The 21817-nt window shown below is 45.7% G+C and overlaps 2 protein-coding genes across 4 annotated transcripts in view; one reads left to right on the top strand and one right to left on the bottom strand.

The window, feature by feature from the left end:
• The window catches only part of hcfc1a (host cell factor C1a), a 35531-nt gene extending 23935 nt beyond the window's left edge, over window positions 1-11596 (top strand). For all 3 annotated transcript variants that reach the window (XM_063215508.1, XM_063215510.1, XM_063215509.1), the window contains 13 exons: window positions 289-427; window positions 699-910; window positions 2644-3646; window positions 3865-3998; window positions 4231-4392; window positions 4801-5068; window positions 5629-5883; window positions 6260-6354; window positions 6549-6686; window positions 8096-8281; window positions 8772-9069; window positions 9310-9370; window positions 9787-11596. In XM_063215508.1, the coding sequence (XP_063071578.1) occupies window positions 289-427; window positions 699-910; window positions 2644-3646; window positions 3865-3998; window positions 4231-4392; window positions 4801-5068; window positions 5629-5883; window positions 6260-6354; window positions 6549-6686; window positions 8096-8281; window positions 8772-9069; window positions 9310-9370; window positions 9787-9823 (2988 nt within the window). In that variant the 3' untranslated portion in view covers window positions 9824-11596. The remainder of the gene's footprint in view (window positions 1-288; window positions 428-698; window positions 911-2643; window positions 3647-3864; window positions 3999-4230; window positions 4393-4800; window positions 5069-5628; window positions 5884-6259; window positions 6355-6548; window positions 6687-8095; window positions 8282-8771; window positions 9070-9309; window positions 9371-9786) is intronic.
• Window positions 10079-21341, bottom strand: si:dkey-13a21.4 (uncharacterized protein LOC494576 homolog). The gene is made up of 5 exons (XM_063215511.1): window positions 21033-21341; window positions 20414-20540; window positions 15618-15836; window positions 13725-13850; window positions 10079-13463 (listed from the first exon to the last, which is right to left on the bottom strand). The coding sequence occupies exons 1-5, from the start codon at window positions 21095-21097 to the stop codon at window positions 13371-13373; spliced, it is 630 nt and encodes a 209-aa protein (XP_063071581.1). The 5' UTR covers window positions 21098-21341; the 3' UTR covers window positions 10079-13370.
• Window positions 21342-21817: the final 476 nt, after the last annotated feature.

The following is a 21817-nucleotide window of genomic DNA, read 5'->3' on the forward strand; positions in this document are numbered from 1 at the left end:
GCTTTGTCTGCCTACATGCATGGTCACTGGTGGCGCACGGCATGTTACAAAAAAAAGTGGGATACACAACCTCGCGCAGCGGCAGCTTGCGGAGGGGCAAGTGATGTCATTTTGAGCGCACGCCATCGTCACCAGGGATGTATGGATGAGGTTAGCGCCAGTTACGTTAACTATGAGTCCGCCTTTACATGCTGCACAATGTCTTACAAGAGAAATAGTTGGTGTTAAGTGGGAGTTCACGTGTACGAATGGGTGATTATTTTGAATTTCCGGTTTGCTGTCTTGCAGGTGGTTTTGAAGGGAGCCCCAGGGCAGCCTGGTACAATCTTGCGGACGGTGCCCATGAGCGGAGTCAGACTGGTCTCTCCGGGCTCAGTGTCCGGTGTCAAGCCAACTGTAACCACCTTGGTCGTCAAAGGCACAACAGGTCACTTGTTTTTTTGTTGTTGTTGTTTTTCCCCTGCTGTTTTTCCACTGACTTCAAATTTACCATATTGTGTCAGTCATGAACAGAAGTAGACATTATTTCCATCATAACATAACACAGTTTAAAAGGATTTTTTCCCCCTCAATTTTGACAACCTTCAATAGCATCTCACATTTCCTAGAAAGTGCAGAAGATGTGTTAGCGTGCATAAGATGCATTTGTAAACTACATGTTTTTGACCGCATTGCTTGCATCTTGTTGTCCGCTGCAGGTGTCACGACACTGGGCACAGTCACAGGCACGGTCTCCACCAGCCTGGCAGGGGGCAGCGTGGCCACGGCCAACTCCTCTCTGGCCACCCCCATCACCACGCTTGGCAACATCGCCACCCTGTCCAGCCAGGTCATCAGCCCGGGCGCCATCACTGTGTCGGCCGCCCAGACCAGCCTCACCACGGCCACCGCCCTGCCCACCACCATACAGGTGAGAAGTAGAGATGCACCGAAATGAAAATTTGTGCCCGAAACCGAATAATAATTGATCACTTGGCAGAAACCGAAACCGAATATTACAGTTCAGTTAAAAGTAGGGCTGGGACTCGATTACATTTCTTAATCAAATTAATCTATAGGCTTTGAAATTAATTAATCGAATGAATCGCATTTTAAGCGCATTTAAATGTCTGACTTGAGAACTGTGAAAAATATTTTTCTCAAAAAGGAATTTTGAATAATTACAATAAATAAGCTTCATATAAAAATATTATTCATTTTTAAAAGAGAGAGAACCCTTTTCAATTTCAGCAGGCTGTTCACCATCAGGCGTAATACTGCCCTCCACTGGTCTAATCCAGAACTATGAAGCTATATTATACTGTGATTAATTTTTTTAAATCGTGTTAATTAATTAATCGAATCGATTGATTAATTGATCGAAATTAACTAGTTATTGTCCCAGCCCTAGTTAAAAGTTATCATAAGCAAGGCTTTTTCTATGATTTTTTGGCATGAGGGAGCATCATGGCAGGTTGGGGGGGATAAGGGGGGTGTGTCCCCCCTGATTGAGAAATTTTACCAGGGGCGCTCAAATATATATATTTTTAAAAAAAGTATGAGGGTGCATCCGTGGAGGTATGAGGGTGGAGCGCCCCTATTTCCCTGTTTAGAAAAAGCCCTGATAAGTTAGGTTTTCACTATTTTTAAATATTGCTTAAATCTACAGCTATACAGTAAATGTTAAGACATATTTGTCTTTAATGCCCATTTTCAATTCACTCTGTATTCGGTCTCCGATTCGGCCACTCAATTGGCTTTCGACCAAAAGCCAAATGTGTCCTTTTTTTATTTTATTTTTTTCCTGTTATTTTTCTGTTGCCGAATATTTGGTGCACCTCTAGTAAGGTGCTCACTCCCTCTTCCTCCCCTTTTATAGATATGAACAATAGATGGCACATTGACCAGTCCTTATTGGAACGAAAGGCTCAAGTCGGATCACTGTCGTGTTTAGCCGGTATAATGCTGCCATAAATTGGTGACAAGGCAACGCAGACAATATAACACAGGTGACGGTAACACAGGTGACGGTAACACAGGTGACGGTAACACAGGTGACGGTAACACAGGTGACGGTAACACAGGTGACGGTAACACAGGTGACGGTAACACAGGTGACGGTAACACAGGTGACTGTAACGACAAGGTTGGTGACGGTAACACAACAACAATGAAAAAGCAGATGCCAGATAAAGACGGCGCCCAGGGTTGGGCCACGGCAAAATGCTGAACACGGCATCTAGTGTTCATATCTATGACTCTCCGCCTTCTTTTTTGTTTTGTCTTACTATATGGCTCTCTCTATATCTCTTATTGCCTTTTCTGTCTTTCTATTGCTTTTTCATTTGTATCTATAGATGTGTCTCTTTTGCCTGTCTTTTCCACATTCACTATGTTTACAAGACATTTAATTCGGAGTTAACTTAATTCTGCTTAGAAAACGTTACGTATACACTTCTTAATTCGGAATTAAATGAAAGATAAAAGGAAACTCAACGAAACCATTTGATTCTGATTAATTTGGAATTAAAATCCTCATGTAAACGTAAGGACTGTGTCATTTTGAGGTAATGAGACCTTTTACCTTGATTCAGTTCCTGCTATGGTGCATTAGCATGCTTCATTATTAGCATTAGAAAACCTAACAGTCAAATTTTCTTGCAGTCGGCAGGTCAGCCCACCCAGGTGACCCTGATCACCAGCCCCAGCAGCGCGGAGGCCCAGGCGGGTCAGGACCTGCCCATGTCCATCCTGGCGTCGCCCTCCTCCGACCAGACTGGCTCTTCCGACGCTGCAGCCGCCACCAACGAGGCCACCCCTGGCACGGTCACACTCGTCTGCTCCAACCCGCCCTGCGAGACCCACGAGACCGGCACAACTAACACCGCCACCACGGCGTCATCCGGGATGGGCGGAGGGGTCACTAAGGTCTGCTCCAACCCGCCCTGCGAGACCCATGAAACCGGCACCACCAATACAACTACCACGGCGTCATCCGGAATGGGTGGAGGGGTCACTCGGGTCTGCTCCAACCCACCCTGCGAAACACACGAGACAGGCACCACCAACACCGCCACCACGGCGTCTTCAAACATGGGCAACGCCGGCACAACAACGGGCAGCGCGCAGAGGATGTGTTCAAACCCACCCTGTGAAACACACGAGACGGGCACCACCAACACTGCCACCACGGCGTCTTCAAACATGGGCAACGCCGGCACAACAACGGGCAGCGCGCAGAGGGTGTGTTCAAACCCACCCTGTGAAACACACGAGACGGGCACCACCAACACCGCCACCACGGCGTCTTCAAACATGGGCAACGCCGGCACAACAACGGGCAGCGCGCAGAGGGTGTGTTCAAACCCACCCTGTGAAACACACGAGACAGGCACCACCAACACCTCCACCACTGCGTCTTCAAACATGGGCAACGCAGGCACAACAACGGGCAGCGCGCAGAGGGTGTGTTCAAACCCGCCCTGCGAAACACACGAGACGGGCACCACCAACACCGCAACTACAGCGTCGTCAAGCATGGCAGCTGGCGGGACGACGGGAGGCGTGCAGAGGGTGTGTTCAAACCCGCCCTGCGAAACCCACGAGACGGGCACCACCAACACGGCCACCACGGCTACCTGCAACATGGAGACTGGGGAGGGCGCAGGTAAGGGGACAGGCTGCACTCCGTAACCTCTGTGTTGAAGTTTAGTCATCTGAGCTGCTGAATAATGCTGGTCGTTTAGTTTACCTCACCTTTAAGATATGCAGCCTTCAAGATGTGAAGCACAATATTACCTTATGTCTGCCCTAGAATATTACACTAAAACCGCTAACCTCACTGTGTGTGTGCGTGTGTGTGTGTGTGTGTGTACTACTGTGCAGCCGAACAGAGTGCAGAGTCCACAGAAGCGTCCAGCAGCACAGAGGTGCCTTCCACGTCGTCAACAACTGCTGGCTCCAGTCGAGCCATCACCACGGTTACACAGTCCACACCCGCACCTGGACCGTCCGTACCTGTGAGTTTGCCCAATTTTTCTTGTCCATGCACAGATGTGTCTAATGATGTGGTCAGTGCGGTTGTTTTAATCTTGATCGATGCAATATGGTTTTGTTAACTTGAACTATTCCCTACAAACACACACAAAAAAGATTCTTAGCAGATATAACCCTTTTCAATCATTCTGCATTCGTCTTGAATATCCTGTTCTAACACTCCATTCTCTTTGCCTCCCCTTCTTTCCCAATCAGTCCATCTCGTCCATCGCGGAGTCTTCGTCGGGTGCGGTGCCGTCCGAGCTGACTCAGGACGAGCTGAGTGGCGTGGGCAGCTCGGGGACCGCGGAGGAGCCCATGCAGACTGACTGTCCACCAGAGGGCGCCCTGCCCATGGAGGGGGCACAGACTGCAGAGGTACTTACTAACCATAAAGTCAAGTGCTTTTTATTTTATTACATACTGCTGCTTGAGTGTACGCACTGCTCAACGCTCCCTACCGGTCACAGCAAGGCTCAATACATGCACCCATAAGTGTGTATTATTTACTCTCGAAAAGACTTAACGGACACTAATGCAAATGTCATTTCATTACTTTCATTGTTGGACTATAGAGTTAAGGTATGAATTGTTACATATAAGACTCAAGTCTTTGTCATGTGCATCAGACACCATAGACAAGAGATGGATTCTTTAGTTTTTAATGTCTTTTACCAGAGGTTGAGGTCAGTGCCAACACCCTGCTTCCACAGCTAAACATCCCCCCCCCCCTTTTTTTTATCAGCACGTGTCCAATCTTTCATCCATCCTCTTTCTCTCCCCCAGATGGAGGCGGCAGCGTCGTCCCAGCAGCAGGCGGAGGCCCTGGGTCTGCCGTCGGAGCTGATGTCGTCAGAGGGCCAGGCCACCACCCTGATGGTGACAGGGCTGACCCCCGAGGAGCTGGCGGTGACGGCGGCGGCGGAGGCTGCAGCTCAGGCGGCCGCCACTGAGGAGGCCCAGCAGGCCCTGGCCATGCAGGAGGCGGCCAGCGAAGAGGCCCAGGCTCTCGCCATCCAGGCCGTGCTGCAGGCCGCACAGCAGGCCGTCATGAGTAAGTATTGGAGTACTCGAGTAGGACTGGCCAAACACTGTAAATCGCTAGTCCTGAACTAGTCCTAGTCCTGAACTTCATCACATCAGGTAAAAGGCTGTTAAATTAGTAAATAAATGGCCACACAGCAGGCCGCCATGAGTGAGTAGGGCACTGCTGACCTCTGTTGGAGTACTCGAGTTGGACTGGCCAAACACTTGAATTTCAGGACTAGTTTGACAAGTGATTTACATCATCACATCAGGTTAAAAGCTGTGAAATTAGTAATTAAATGGCCACCCTGGCTGCACAACAGGCAATCAGGAGTGAGTAGTAGAGCACTGCTGACCTCTAGTGCTGGGATGACCAAACTGAACCCACAGAAAAACTCATCTAGTCCTGAACTTGCTCAGTATTACTTCAATGAAGGTGATCAGGTATTTTATATTGGTGCAAGGCCTAGACTAAGACTATATATAGTTGGCCTGGGACAGTTTTGCAAGCATATCTCCTCTTTCTCCTCTTCCTCCTCCTCTTCATCTTCATCATCCTCTTCATCCTCCTCCTCCTGCCCCCTCCAGACGAGGGTGACGGTGGCTCGGAGCAGCAGCCCCACACCATCCCCATCGTGCTAACCCCTGCGGAGCTGGCGGCGTTGGTGCAGCAACAGCAGCAGCTGCAGGAGGCCCAGCAGCAGGCGGCCGCCGCGGCACAGCAGCCCACCGAGGGCCTGGCGCCTGCCGACAGCCTCAACGACCCCGCCTCCGAGAGCAACGGGCACGGCGACATGGCCGCCGCCGTCTCCAGCACCGTCGCAGGCCTGCTACCCAGCACGAGTAAGAGGCTCACTCACTCGGATCACTGGTTTAACTGGGGTGGGGCTAGTCAAAGGGGTCATTTAGACGAGGTGTTTTGTTTTTCTTTTGTGTTTTTGTTGTTGTTTTTTGAACGCAGAAAATGGGGGGAAAGCATCATCAATAGTATAATATAAGACTGAGTAGAATGGATGTTCAGAAATCCAAGTTGAACAAATTTGTGCTTTGAGGAGCTTTGTGCTGCACAGTAGTGTTGTCCCATAGGAAATCAGGGCTCTGAAGTGCTGTCTAAACAGCCCCCTAAGATCTTATCTGCGCAACGCATAAGGAGATTACATGATTAATTAACAAACAAATTGATTTTTCGGACTCGAACTTAACTTTCTCCTGTGTGCAGCATTGGCGCCGTCAATCACTTTTGCATCAGCAGTGGCCAGCCCCACCAAGATGCAGGCAGCTGCAGCACTGGCCGAAGTGGCCAACGGCATTGAGGTAAGAGGTGCACGGTCTGTTTTATCAACGTCTAAACTAAGATCGAGATGAAATCCATGTCTGTCATTTACAAGAACATTAGAAAGGTTTTATTCTCTTAAAGAATGAGGAAAGTGTGATTAACTCACAACATTTTGGCAGAGTTAAGCTGTTTTGAAAATCGATTATTTAAACCGTTGTGTTTGGTTGTGCAGAAGCAGGGCGCTCCTCCGGCACCAGCGAGGGTTGCCGTCAAGAAGGAAAACCAGTGGTATGACGTGGGCATCGTCAAGGTGACCAACATGGTGGTGACCAGCTACTACGTGCCATCAGATGACTCAGCCTACACGGAGGTGAGATTGAGGAGTCAACTACAACCAGGGCTCTAAATTAACATCAGCCCACCAGCCAAATGCTGGTGAAATGTCAGTTTGGCTGGTAGAAAAGCAACAACTTACTAGCCACTTCGACCCATTAGTGAGTGTGTTTGGCTAGTAAGATGAACTTTTCTGTAGATCTACAAGCCACTTTGGCTGGTGACGAAAAAAGTTACCAGTAATTTAAAGCCCTGACTAGGGGTGGGCGATATGGCAAAATTGTTGTATCACGATTTTTTAACATGAAATCACGATTTCGATTTTTTTATCACGATCTTCCATCCAAAAAAATTAAAACAACAAAAAATAACTTTCATATACTTGCAATTTGTAATTTGCAGTCAATCAAATGTTAACACACTGATGATACTCTCATAAAGTGTACAATTGGAATACAATAATGTAAAGAATAAAGTGAAGACAACAACACAAGTGCGAAAACGTCACTCTGATACTGATAATAAACATCCTCACTGCAAGACGATCTATACGATTTCTCCACTTTGGCAGAATCGAGACGATCTTTTACTCAATATCGCGATTCACAATATAATATCGTCATATCGCCCACCCCTAGCCCTGACTACAGCATACGTTTATGAAAAAGTTGAATGAATCTGTTGGCCCTTTATGGGGCACCTAAGTCTCCACCCCTTCCGGGCGGCTTATAGGGCTGGCAACGCAAAAACTTTTGACTGGGCTGTAATGGACTGATCAAAGCTATTTTCCGACCCACCTCGCATTTCCCCGTCGATCACACATATGCTGTGCCTCAGAATTAATAACAACCAATGGTGTGCTTGTTGACTTCACTTGGCAAGCGATTTTTGAGTTGTGTGTGTGCAAAAATATGTAATTATTTGGACTACACAACAGACGTCGCATGTCCGACGTGCAGCCACTTAACCCATGGTGCAGCGGTAGGGTTGGCTGTGCCTCGGTTCACGTCAGATATGCGAGGCGCGTGTAGTCTCCAACACAGTTTTGCACAAAAGCTAAAATAACGTTTCTTGCGTGCCGAAAATGAGTGGTCTTACGACGCAAATCCAAACCTTTCAAATTCACTGTCATCATATGTGAAATCCGGAGCACATGCCAAACGGGATGAGGACTTAGCTTGACTCGCTCCATTAACTCGCATTCAAAATTTTGAGAGCTCCAGCCCCATGGATCGGAAGTAGAAGGGCGTGACTTAGGTGCCCCATTGCTGTTGAGGAACTCTTTTTATACTAAAAAAAAGCACAGTTTTCCTTTGGAAATTAATTTGTTTATGTTAAATTAATTTAATTGTCTTCAGTGAAGGGGATCAGTTACATTGTGGGAAAAGTGTCTGGCATGAAGTTAGTTAATCCCGTGTGTGTGTGCGTGTGTGTGTTTTAACTCAGGATGACTCGGGGGCGATGCCCGACTACGCTGAGATGAAGCGGATGGAGCTGCAGCCAGGCACGGCGTACAAGTTCCGTGTGGCGGGCATCAACGCCTGCGGCCGTGGCACCTTCTCAGAGATCTCTGCCTTCAAGACCTGCCTGCCCGGATTCCCAGGGGCCCCCTGTGCCATCAAGATCAGCAAGGTGGGTAAATTAGAAGTCTGAAAACATGCACTGGTATTCACTGTGGCACCTTTCACCACCTGTAGAGGGTGCAGTCTCGCTAAAATATGAGTGCAAGCAAAAATTAACTACAATGCGGCTCCTACAATTCTCTTTTGAAACAATGTGACCTATGACAATAAGGACTTGGCGAAGACTTCCACCTCACCACTATGTTCCAGGGGTCAACTTGACAGTCTTTTTTGGGGGGGGGGGGCCCACACATGGTGGCTGCCGTTACCCTAAGTTTCCCTTCATGGGACCAATAAGCACAAGTCTAAGTCTATTATTCCTTTCTTGTAATGGAACATTTAATAAGATATTAAGGACGTTTTCTGTCCTGTTCCTACACACACACACACACCCACCTTTCATTTATTGATCTTTTGAGGAGACAAAACATAAGAATTTGTACTCTATTATAGGCTTCAAACCTATGATGAGATGTAATAACATATCTTGAATCCTGCAGAGCCCAGACGGTGCCCACCTGACGTGGGAGCCGCCCTCGGTGACCTCGGGCAAGATCATCGAGTACTCTGTCTACCTGGCCATCCAGAGCGCCCAGACCACAGAGGCCAAAGGCTCGGCGCCGGCCCAGCTAGCCTTCATGCGCGTCTACTGCGGGCCCAGCCCCTCCTGCCTGGTGCAGTCCTCCAGCCTGTCCAACGCCCACATAGACTACACCACCAAGCCCGCCATCATCTTCCGCATCGCCGCACGCAACGAGAAGGGCTACGGCCCCGCCACGCAAGTCAGGTGGCTCCAAGGTCAGTTTGGTTTGAAAAGCTGTCTTTGAGTATCATTGTGCCATAGAAATTGTTGTTCTTGTTGTTATTATTATTATTATTAATAATAATAATAATAATAATATCATTATCATTATTATCACTGTAATGGTCTGATGGACAAAGCAGTGAGAATGAGGATGCTGTGAGAGAATGTGTGAGGTTTAGCAAGTTTTTTTTTTTCACCCTTTTCTATGTTGAACTCTTTCATTTTAACTTCAGAATCGAGCAAAGACGCCGGAGCTAAGCCTGCTGCTAAGAGAGCAGTGACTACACCAGAAATGTAAGTCTGCACAGGGCCCCCATCTTGAAGCCCCTCATACACATCCCCCTCAGCCATCCATTCACATGTCTGTTGTACTTACTAGCAAGGCCACGCCCTCCTAGTGACGCAACACCTTTGCCGTTGCTTCTAGTCAGGCCAAGAGCAATGTAAATATCGTTTCTGATCTCCAGAAAAAAGTGAACTCCACCCACTTTTGCGGACACCAGTCAACCAGTAGCAAACCTTGGGAGACTGTTCAACTATGCCATTTGGTTAATGTGAATTGTTACGGTCTTGGTCAGACCAAGTCTCAAAGAGATTTGAAAGTCGATAATCAGGCTACTACTTGCCTCTACAGGAGTAATAACACTGTTTTTCTTACAGTCATCACTCTAAAACTCTTGTACCGTACTATGTTTTGTTTTTTTTTGCAGGAAAGCTGGTCCTAAGAAAGCTCGGATGGACCAATGAGGAGGTGCTGAGGCGTGCCCCCCTCTCTTCCATCCCTCGCTGCCCTCCTGCTGAATCCTAATTCTTTCATAGGTTCCCATACCCTGCCCCACCAACCCCCCCTTCCCCGGCCCATTCCAGCGCTAGAGACTACAGGCACAAGCAGACAAACACCATGGAATGTTCATTGAACCCAGCCAAGCACATTTGCTTGTTTTCTGGTTTTGTTCGGTTTCTTTTTCTCCTCCCCGTCAATATTTGGCCATTCATCATTAACTTTTCTTTTTTTTTTTTTTTTTTTTTGTAAACAGTGGGCAGAAATACTTGTAGATTTCACCTCCCTTTCTAGTGTTTCTCACTTTTTAAACAATAAGGTGGCATTCCAAAAGAAAAAGAACCAAAAAAGGCCTCTCCCTCTCTTTTCCCAATTTCCCCTCCTTTTTGTTTTTGTTTGTTTGTTTTCCTTTGGCCTACCTGCATCAGTTCCTTAATATGCCATTTGGTCCTGGCAGGGTTGTGAGTAGGTGATCTTTTTACAAACAGCATGGCAGACTGATGGGAGGGGGAAGGGAGAAACTGGTGCGGGCCAGTGGCACAGGTGGCATTTGTCCAACAACTTGTACAACAGAAAGAAGAAAAAATAACAAAGCACTTGTCATTACACACACACACACACACAGAAACACACACACACACACACACACAATAGACCCCCACTGTTTTTTGGGGGGGCGAGTGGGGGAGTCTAGGATGTTGCTAAGCTCAAACACACAAGAGATATGGAGATGTTCAACACAACGTGTTAAGCTCTGGACTCAAGTTTTAGGCATTGATGTTGCCGTGTGCTGGTGTTGATACCAGTATGATGGAGACTTTTTTTTGTGATGCTGCCACTGTGTCGTGAGCGGAGAAGTGGACAAGAGGATGACTGATTTGAAACTTTGCTACAACCGAACCTTGCAGTATATATATTCACAAACACGCAATGTGCAGACAAAACACACCTACACAAACAGACAAAAAAAGCAACAAAAAAAATCCCAAAAAATTAGAAAGCTATGATGCAGAAGATCTTTGTGTAGTTTATTTTTGTATTTTTACGCTTTTCTCTCCTGTGTGTATGTGGATGTCAAGTGTTTTTGTTTTGAGGGTTTTTGTTTTGTTTTTGTTTTCTTTTTCGTCCCTTGTGTTCGATAATCCCCATAGTTTAAAAGTCAGGCTGGCATGGAGAGTGGCGTTCACTGGATTAAGGGAAGAGAAGCGCCATTTTGTAAAATCTCAGTGGGACATGTTCCTTGTTTGTAAGAAAATCAGAAGGGGGTTTTGTACTTTTGGCACGTAGATGAAATAGGAATGAAGGGAACTTGGACCCAGGGAAATGAGGGGTTTCTAACTTCTTTTTGTTTTATTGTGTTTTTTTTCCCTCACCTGTTTACGGCTCTTCTCAAACGCTCATTATCACTTTAGTGGACATGTATGCCAAACATGGAATTGTAAAGTATATAATAAAAATTAAATCTGTAACTTGTTTTTTTTTACCCTCTTCCCCCAGCACACCTTAGTTCTCCAGACCTTTGTGTCCATACTATGCTTTTTAAAATATGTATGTATAAATATATATATTACAAGCTCTAAGGCTTCATGAACTCTCCCTTGCCTACATTTTAGAAATGATGTAAACTATTTTTAGATTTTTTTTTTTTTCTTCCTCCCCCTCCCTCTTACTCACCCTCTGCATTACATTGTGAAGGAAAATTATCTGTGAAGCTCTGAAATAATAAATTTTTACCTTCATCCTTTTGGGACTCCATATTTTACAGACCGTGTTTTAAAGCAAAGCGTTAACTGCAAGTCCAGATTCCAGAGGTATCCATGGAGATTTGTTTTGGTGATTGTTTTGGGCGGATGGGGGTGCGAGGGTAGGAGTTTTGCCAAGTCGGTACTGCCATGTGGATACAGTTCAGTTTCTTCACAATATTGAGGAGTAATGATGAAATTTGGGTCTTTTTATATAATTACTTGTAAGAAGAAAATTTGTTTTTACATGTTGGTCATCTCCTTTTGTGTTGAATATTTGAAACCAATATAAATACTGTTTCCCTCATTACGCATCTGAATTCATATTGTTTTTATTAATTTTGTAACAGAATTTAAAACAATTTACACTTTTACATTTTGCATTATTCCATTTGAACATAGAACAAATGGTTTGTGAATAGATATAGTAAACCTTTTTGCAAATACCCCGTTCCTTGTATATACATCTGTCTTAAGAGACATGCATGCAAACTGGTGTTTGTGTTGTCATGCCTTAAAACTTTGACCCAATCTGCTGAGGATTGAAAAAAAATAAAAACTCTCATTTTACGTGCATGTTGGTGGTGCTGATTCCTATGCAAATAATCTCTGTTAAGATGTGCAGGACAATGCCACTCCTCTGGTAATTTCCCCCTGCTCCAAGCCTAACGCCTCATTCTTCATGCCTCAGAGGAAACCATAACATTTCCCCATTGTCAAGCAGCAAGGGGCAGCTTATATGGGGACCTCCGTCCCCATTCAATATTCTGATTGCAAATGAGAGAATAATTTATGAATTATGTTTTGGTAAGATAACACAAAAATATAATGGGTCTAAAAAAAAAACGTAGCATTTTGACATTGTTGTAGTGTTTCTACAACAGGGGCTCTGCAGCCCTCCTGTAGGCGTTGAAAAGGAAACTGAGATTGGGGGGTTTAGTCCATTTTTTAATACTAAGGAGGACAATGTCAGGTTTATGATGAGGTCAAGGGAGCGTTGGCAGGCTTATGATGAGGTCAAGGGGGTGTTTTTTTTTTTTTTTTTTAAAGTTGAGAATCACTGATATAGAGCCTCACGTACATCACAAGGCTTGAGTCACCAGCTGACCCAAGGAATGAAATAAAAGGCACCTTTGCCTGGCCGTGGCCAACCGGTAGGGCACTCGCCTACCATGCGGCTGACCTGGGTTCGATTACCAGGCCGGGTCCTTAGCCGATCTCCCTGTCTCTCACCCAATTCGCTTCCTGTCCACCTCTCACACTGTTCTATCACATGAAGTAAAAAAAGACCAAAAGATTTTTTTTTTTTTTTTAAAGAAATGAAAGGCACCTTGAGAGACAGGCAAGTCTTTACCACATGTACAGTAGCTGACATTTTTATCCAAAGTGACTTACAGTCAGTTCAGAGTATTCTGGACCAATGTGGAGTCAGGGTTGAAGATCTAGGGTAGGAATGCCACACTCAATTTCACAGTGGGGCAAAATTAACATCTGGCAGGAAGTCACGGGTTGAACTCATTTTTTTTTTTTAAATGTCCTGGGCCAAGGGAGAAAGGGGCCCCAGAATTGGGTCTTCATTACTTTGTATGTATTGTGTGGGGGGCCCTTTCAGATGACTTTGTCCCGACTCCCGGGCCCGGCCAATGCTGTCAGCGGCCCTGCTCGGATCCCAAACTCAGGCAAAGATTTCCACATCGGTTTCTACGCTGTCTTTGAGATTGGACAAATCTGCACAAGGCGGCATGGGAATTCCCAGGCTACAGTAGTGTGGTCAGCATTGGCACTTCCCTGGACGTGTCTCCTTCGGTTCCTCCTCACTGATCTGAATGCAGCTGCTGTCAGTCTCCACAGAGTTTGCCTCAAACTGCAAAGCAGTGATGATGTCAGATTGTGAGAACAAACTTTGGTACCACTATGTATGATCACAACAGCACTTCTATGAGGCATTAGTTGCCCAGTTTAAATTAGGCCTACCGGTTTCTTTCAAAGCGACTAAAATCTATCCGTAATACGATATGCTAAATTGACTGGAATGACCTAATGTGGCAAGTTTGTTGGCTTTTGTTTGTTTGCTGCCTTCGGGAGTTACAATCCTCCATTGAAGAAAACAATGTATACTACTCACATAATGGAGTGCTGCACGAGCTGCTTGATGGAAGGCATAGTCTACATTTAGGTCCTCTTTAGCGCTTCCCTCAATGAATTCAGCCCCTGTGACCATGCACCATCGACGGGCCTGCTCCTTGGAAACCTGGGAAAAACCGTCAAGCTATTAGATTTCAGTCAGATTCTCATGTGCGAGAAGTGAACATGTGATTGTACTGTACAGTATGTGGCTCTTTTGTCGTGTAATGAAATAGAGCTACCGTACTACTTATTGCCTCTTTTCCACTACCGGTTGTCTGGTAGGCCTACACCGTGTCCCAAAAGTTTGTGCACCCCAATGGGCAACATTGTTGTCTGTTCATCTCCAAAACGGATTGCACCAGTTCAGCCAGGTGTTGTGAGGTTGTTTAATTAGTTCATCTGTTTGTGATTGGCCTATACATTTCTTGGTTGACCATGAAGCATGTCACTAAGAGAACCTTTTTGGTAGTGTTGCCACGATGACAAAACAAAAATCTGGAAAAGCTGCACTTTCACAATCTCAAGTCCGTGCTCAAGCCATTGCTTTGCGCAGGGCAGGGAAAACTTGCAGGGAGGTAGCTCAGGACCTTGGCAGAAGCATAAGATGGGTGAAGAAGTGGTGGCAGAGATACCAGAGCTGTGGCTCGAATGAAAGTGCCACCTTCTGAACAGGTCAAGTTCAGCGCCCATGTGATGGTTTGGGGGGCAATGTCATCTTCAGGGCTGTCAGAATTGCATGTTGTACCCCAGGGCACCACCATCAATGCTGAGTATTATGTTAAGAGCATTCTCCAGCCAGTGCTACTTCCTATTCTCACCAGAAAGAAGAAATCAGGCCCTGTCAGGTAGGAAGATGTTCAACAGGCGTTCAGAAATGGTCTTCGTGCAAGATGGTGCCCCTGCACACACTGCTAAAATAACTCAGCAGTGGTGTTCTGAGCAGCTTCCTGGCTTTCTGAGCAAAGTGGAATGGCCACCCAACTCCCCGGACCTCAACCCGATTGAGAACTGCTGGGGTATCCTGAACAGTCGGGTCTTCCACAGCCCACCTCCTACCACCATGAAGCAGCTCACTGCGAGGGCTGTGCGGGAGTGGGGCAACATTGAGCCTTCCATTCTGAAGAACTTAGTGCATTCTATGCCCGACAGGCTGAAGGCAGTAATTAAGATGCGGGGGGGACACACTGGCTTTTGAATAAATGCATTTTGTTGAATATTCACAATCTGAGTTGACTTTTTCTGTGGTGCACAAACTTATGGGACACGGTGTACAGCTCGACACAGTGTGACTCGTCCTACACTTTTTGCTTTACGATTGAGCTGTGTTGTGCCCAATTGAAAAGCAAAAATAGCGGCCGACTCATGGTGTGGAGCTGTAGGCCGCCTACCAGAAAACCAGTAGTGGAAAAGAGGCAATATGTGTCCCCTGATGGGTTCTTTGGGCTGTGCTAGAACTTCATTCACTTGTGGTCTTTCATGGGAGTTTCAAAGGCAATTAATAGATAGGAGAGTTAAGCTACTTGATTAAGTGGTAGGCCCAAGGACGAATTACTACACAGGCCCACTGGACCCAGGACCAGGGGCCCAAGAAACAAGGGAGCCCTGGAGCCCTGAGCTCTGTATTTCCATTCTCATAATGCATGAAAATTACACTTTTAAAATCTACATTTTCAACTCTTCATGGAGTAGAAACCCCCCAAAACCCCAACAACATGGAGTCTCCCAAACACTCAACATTTTTGGAAACTAGCAAGGTCACTTGTTTCCAGTCTGCTTGACTAAAAGTGACTAAAACAGATACTATTGTACATTTTCAGGTGAGTGACTGACTATACCTGCTAATCTGCTATTTCTGACAGCATGATTCTTTATTGCAGTGTTGCACTCAAACCTGTCGGTTCCTTTGATCTGTCTTGTTCCCTATGACCAGCAGAGGGAACTCCGCAGGGTTGCGAGGGTTGACCTGAGTCAGAAGCTCGTGCAGCCAGTCGTCCAGGGCAGAGAAGGAGGCTGCAGAGGCGACATCGAACACCAGGAGGCAGCAGTGAGCGCCTCTGAACAGGGCCGTGCCTATGGACTGGAATCTCTCCGTGCCTGCCGTGTCCCAAATCTGAGGAGAAGCAACTCAGAGGGTTAGGTAGCATGGTAGGCCAGACTATATAGTGTAACATGAAACATATAGTCTGGCTTTGCACTATAGTCAAAGCTGTAAAATCTACTGTTGGTGCTCAAACCGTGTCACATAAAAGTTTGACTTAAGTGTTTGAAGCATTCTAAATGTACTGTATGCAGTACAGCACACAGTATTTGACCTCTGTATTTGAAAATGTCTGGTTACGGCCCTGATCATCGCCACCAATCAGCCACAGCAAAAACAGTGCTATTACATGTCAATGAGATGTGATTGTCAGATGTGGTTAAGGGGCTCTGAAGGGGCTTTTCTAGTGCATTACAACTTACAGAATATGTGTCTAATGTGTTCATCTGAATAGCTTCTCTCTAGGCAGGCTGAGCTAATTTGGGAAAACAGAAGTGGAAGTCGCCTGCAGTGCACCCAAACAGCAAAACACTGTCTTCTTAGCAACTGACCCTCTGACATCTCTACTTAGCAACAGGCTATCTGACATGTCTTTGCAACACCCAGGGCTGTGACAGCTTTGGCTGGGCCCGGGACAAAAACATCTGAAAGGACCCCAAACAAAATACAATGTAATGAGGGCCCAGTTCTGGCCCCCCTCTCTCCATGGGCCTGGAACAAGTGTTTTTGACGATTTAACACAGTTTTTGACGATTAAAAGCATGTGACAATCATGCCCCCAATATAGCCTCTATAGCTCAGTAAGGCTAGCTAGAAGTTTCACATGCCCCCCACCCCCCTGGAGCACCTGCCCTCCAAAATGTCTGCGCACGGCACGCCACTACTACAGCAGGCTTGTCATGTGACTCCACGATGTGATCCGCAATTGCTATTGAAACAGCAATTGCTTCAGCAAGTTTCAGGACAGAGAGAGATTCCCATAAGGTGGGGGCTCCACGCAGTTACACACACAGGTCTGGTGAGGGTCAAGGTAACTGCATGGAGCCTACTTGAGGATATGTGAAACTGACAGGTCAAGTGTTCACGATTCAACATCAAGAAGCCTTAACCATCACCACAACACTTCTGTGCTCCACTGGAAGAAGACCTAGAGGGCAATGACCCCTTGCTCAGCTGATGCATGTGTGTGTGTGTGTGTGTGTGTGTGTGTGTGTGCGTGTGCGTGTGCGTGTGTGTGTGCGTCTGATGCATGTGTGTGTGTGTGTGTGCGTGTGCGTGTGCGTGTGTGTGTGTGTGTGTGCGTGTGCGTGTGTGCGTGTGTGTGTGTGTGTGTATGTGGCTGAGTGGTTGTGTTTGTTCATGCGTACGTGCGTTTTTCAAGTCACACTGTCGCCAGAGTGACATAGGTCAACTGTAATAATTATAGAAGGCAGACTGGCCTTATTGTAATGTTCTACCTCCTGATCGCTCAGTGCTGTGTCTTGGCAGTGGACATACAGTCTTTCTGTTGTATGTTGAAAGCTGTGATGTGAAACTTTGATTCGTTCATTACAATCCAGTGCCACATATTCCAAATGACCTTTACGTGTCCAGTTCAACCAGGTAATTGCCTGGTTGAATGCTCACCTGGTTGAATTGGACAGGTAAAACCAGTCATTTGGAATACAGTATGTGGAGGCCCTGCCGTGGCCAACTCGCCTGCCATGTGGCCGACCCGGGTTCGATTCCCGGCCCGAGTCATTTGCCGGTCCCTCCCCATCTCTCTCCCCATTCGCTTCCTGTCCACCTCTCAAACTGTCCTGTCAAATAAAGTCATGAAAGACCAAAAAAAAATCTTTTGATCATTAACCAGTGCTCTCCCCCATCCTCCTCCATGACTGAGGTACCCTGAGCATGTTATCGTCCCGCCGCACTGCTCCCTTGGGGGCCATTGGGGGCTGCCCCCTAGCACGGGGGAGGCATAAATGCAATGTTGTTGTGTGCGGTGTGCTGTGTCACAATGACAGTGGGAGTTGGAGTTTCCCTAGGTGGGCCTTCACGGCTTTCACTAGTGAAATGAAATTCAGTCACTTGACACGCTTTCTGGTCGACAGAACCACGCCGATGTCTGTTCTGGTCCCTCTAAATTTGCCTTTGGCTAAGTCCCGCCCCCTTGCATTACAGTTCCTTGGTCGGAGAGATATATGTTCTATCCTCTGATATCACCGTGGTTTAGTAGTAGAGTAGAATAGAGTAGAGTAACTTTATTGATCCCAGGGGGGAAATTAAGGTGTCAAGTAGCTTACTTATGCGGTGACTGTAAGTAAATCAATCAGTAGTTCACTCTGGGAAACTTGCATCTGTGTCACAAATACCTCAGACACAATTTCCAGATATATATTAATAAAAATGTAACAGCATTATCTTGCTGACCCCAAAAACGCGAGAGGACCGTCTGCGTTAAGAGTACAATGGAGTGCAGTCAGTCAAAATCTGTCGGACCTCTGTCTGACTTCTTTTTGTGCTGTGATTGGTCAATCAACATTCCAGGGCGGCCATGGGCTCGTCTCTAAGAAAATGCAAAAAAATCCCTACCAGCATTTGCCCCTGAGGACTGTCGGACCGCTGGAAATTGCCCCTGTATACCAGATTACCAGTTCAGGCCTGACAGCAGCCTGTGTTTTTACTCTTTAAAAAAAAAAAAAAAGAAACTAACCCTTCTTTGCATCTGCACTTGTTGTTCTGTATATTTCCTGTGTACTTTGTATCTGCTAGCGATGTTGGCTATGATTATGTCCTCTTTTGAAAGTCGCTTTGGTTATAAAGCATCTGCCAAATGCAATGTAATGTAATGTAATGTAATGTAATGTCATGGATAGGGAGATCCAACATCTGCAACAACCAATTCTTCAATCTTTTGCAGAGACTGACATGGGAAACTCCCCATGGCTGGATTGGCCATATGACACACAGGGCATTTGCCTGGTGAACTGTGGATGATTTTGGCCTGGTCCTCCCCTCAATGGTATCACCGTCCTCATGTAGCTACGGCAGGTCTCTCCAAGATAGTCAGATTTAAACAAAGCATGTTGGCTGTTGTGGTCAAAATAGCTCAAATTAGACAATTAAATGCAAATGTTGTCACAGGCTTCATCGTCTCTCTTAGTGCCTGGTGGACCAGTCTTGGCTGAAAATGCCCGGCCTCATTTCCGGTCCCAGTCCAACCCTGAAATTCCCTATCAGTGCACAACAGCACACATCAAACCATGCTGCTCAGGGAGTTCCACGTAGCAGCCTGCCTTTTCATGACACTACGCCAGGGAAGGCCCAGTGCTGATGGGGGCTTCCCTGCAGCCTGTGGCAGAATGGTGTCTCATGTTGTGTTGCGCATGTTGGAAAGTGTTCTGCATCTCTCTTTCGACCATTAGATTAGATAACTTGATTAGCACCCAGAGGTAGATTTGGTTTGCAGACAAGTGATCTCCACTCATACAAAACATCTTAGACATTTAGGACACACACAACCATGGCCGTAACTACCATTGTCCTCTGTATTTTTTTCAGTAATGTAAAATTTATCTATGATGAAAATCGATATATGATCAACAATGATAAATTCCGTCTGTATGTGCCACCGCCATTTATCCTCAAGGCAGTGATTAATGAAAACAAACTTAAGAGTTTGACTGAAGTGTTTAAAGCCTTCTAAATGTACAGTATGCTGTACAGCACACAGTATTTGACCTCAGTATTTTAAAATGTCTGGTTACGGCCCTGCACACAACATAAGCATCTGCACTGGATATTCAGTCAACACCAAAAACACCATTGTTCCATGACATGAACCTTCTCTCCGAATGTTATTACTTAACACGCATCTTGTATGTAATCTACTCAGACAGTAATTACCTCCGCCAAGGAGGTTATGTTTTCGGTCGTGGTTTGTCTGTCTGTTTGTTTGGCAGCAGGATAACTGAAAAAGTTATGAACGGATTTGGCTGAAACTTTGTCAAGTTGTTGGAAATTACCATAGGAACAAGTGATTCAATTTTGGTGGTGATCCGGATCACGAACCGGAGCCAGGATTTTTAAAAAGACTCTTTACCATTGTTAGCCTACACATCTAGACACCCCTAGTGAATTGTGGGACAGGTCGGATTTTGACATTCCAGTTTCTAACTCCACAAAAAAAGAGGGCATAAAGATTTTTTTTCATCAAACAACTTCCTTGGCGGAGGTCTGCATTCTCTGAAGGCATTTAACTGCCAGGCTGGTGGGGGGAGTAATTAAACAGTGCTCTCCCCCATCCTACTCCATGACTGAGGTACCCTGAGCATGGTACCGTCCCGTCACACTGCTCCCTTGGGGCACCATTGGGGGCTGCCCCCTTGCATGAGTGAAGCATAAATGCAATTTCATTGTGTGCAGTGTGCAGTGAACACTTGTGTGCTGTGGAGTTTTGTTTAACAATGACAATGGGAGTTGGAGTTTCCCAATTGGGCTTTAAAAAAAATAATAGTTACTATGTTTTAGGGGCTAAAATGTAACCCTTTTCTTAGGTGTTAGGCAGTACCTTAACATTAAGTTACTTCAACTGTGTGTGCGTGTGCATGAGTATTACTGTATGTACGTGTGCTGATGCTGATGTCGATACTGATGCAGATTCTCACTTGGAGTATGACAGATCGTCCATCCACTGAGACCTCCTTTGTCAGGAAGTCGGTGCCGATGGTGGTCCGGAACAGGTTGATGAATCGATGGTTGACGAAGCGCTGCATGAATGAGGACTTCCCCACACTGCCCGTAGGAAAAAAAAATCTGTTAAAAAACAACATGATCTCACCGAATTCCGTGAAATGAACACAAAATCTGTTGCAGGGTTTACAGATTTTGCCAAAATTCTGTGATGGGCCCACGGAAGTGCTTGCTCTATCTATAGTCCGACAGCTTTATATTCTCTCAGGGTTTTCTAATTCTAATTTTCTTACTGATAGGTTAGTATTAGGGATTGTTTTGGTCTGGGTGCAGCTTATACTTTTTACTGTTTATGTATTGTATCTATGTAAGATGTCAGACACCTACTTTCCTTTGGGATTAATAAAAGTACTCTACTCTACTCTACTCTACTATACTGCTAGTATTCTTCCATTTATTGCAAGAATTTGTTCTATATCAGTCAAGTGGACAATGCATTTCTCAAAAACACAGCATTTTGGAATGAACTAAAACAAAAGCACATATCAAAAATATTGTACAGTCAATGAAAAAAACAACTATCTGAACACCTACCCAGAGTTACCCATCATAACCACCTTCAGATGGGGCTTGGTCCATTCTGCCTTCATTCCTCCCATAGGGTCAGTAAGTTTCAGCTTGACAACATTTCCAAATCTGATTTAAATTGTAGACGGTTCTCAGCATTCATATTCATAATCCATTTGGTTTCTCCTCTTTTTCCACAACTTCACATACAAATTATGTTATAAAACCACGACCATGGTTTAGATGCGGACTGTCAAAGCAGACAAATAAAGCTACACATAGGTGTCACAGACACTAGCCTAATGTGCCAGTTGTTCAGCGGGTATTCCGGGTTGGTAATGTTTAACAAGGTTATCATTTTGAATGACCTAAGCCTTGGGCAGTAATCCTGAGCAAACAGGTGTGGCTTTACACATTTTTTTTAGCTCAATTCTGTTGTATGTCAACATATCAGGTACTATGCGCTGGCACATTATTCAGTCCCACCAGGAAATCGCGGGCATTTTCTCAAAAAATCGCGGTCGGAATTGCCAGATGGTGCACGAGGATTTCCAGAAAATCGCGATAAAAGTTGCGGAGCTTCTTACTGTGTTGTTGCGATTTTGTTGCGGCATGAAGTGAAAGGTGCGATTTTTGTTGCGATTTTTCCCCACGCTTGAAAGTAAAGGACACTGCCACATTCCAGTCCTCTGGTGTTTTTATATTATTTCCATTTTTATATTATGATTTTGGTTCTTAGGCAAAGCAGGGAAGCTGCCAGGGCGAGTTTTTAACCAGAATGTCGTCGTGAAAAGTTCCATCTCTTTCATGCT

This window comes from Engraulis encrasicolus, chromosome 14, assembly GCF_034702125.1.
Source record: "Engraulis encrasicolus isolate BLACKSEA-1 chromosome 14, IST_EnEncr_1.0, whole genome shotgun sequence".
NCBI lineage: Eukaryota > Metazoa > Chordata > Actinopteri > Clupeiformes > Engraulidae > Engraulis > Engraulis encrasicolus.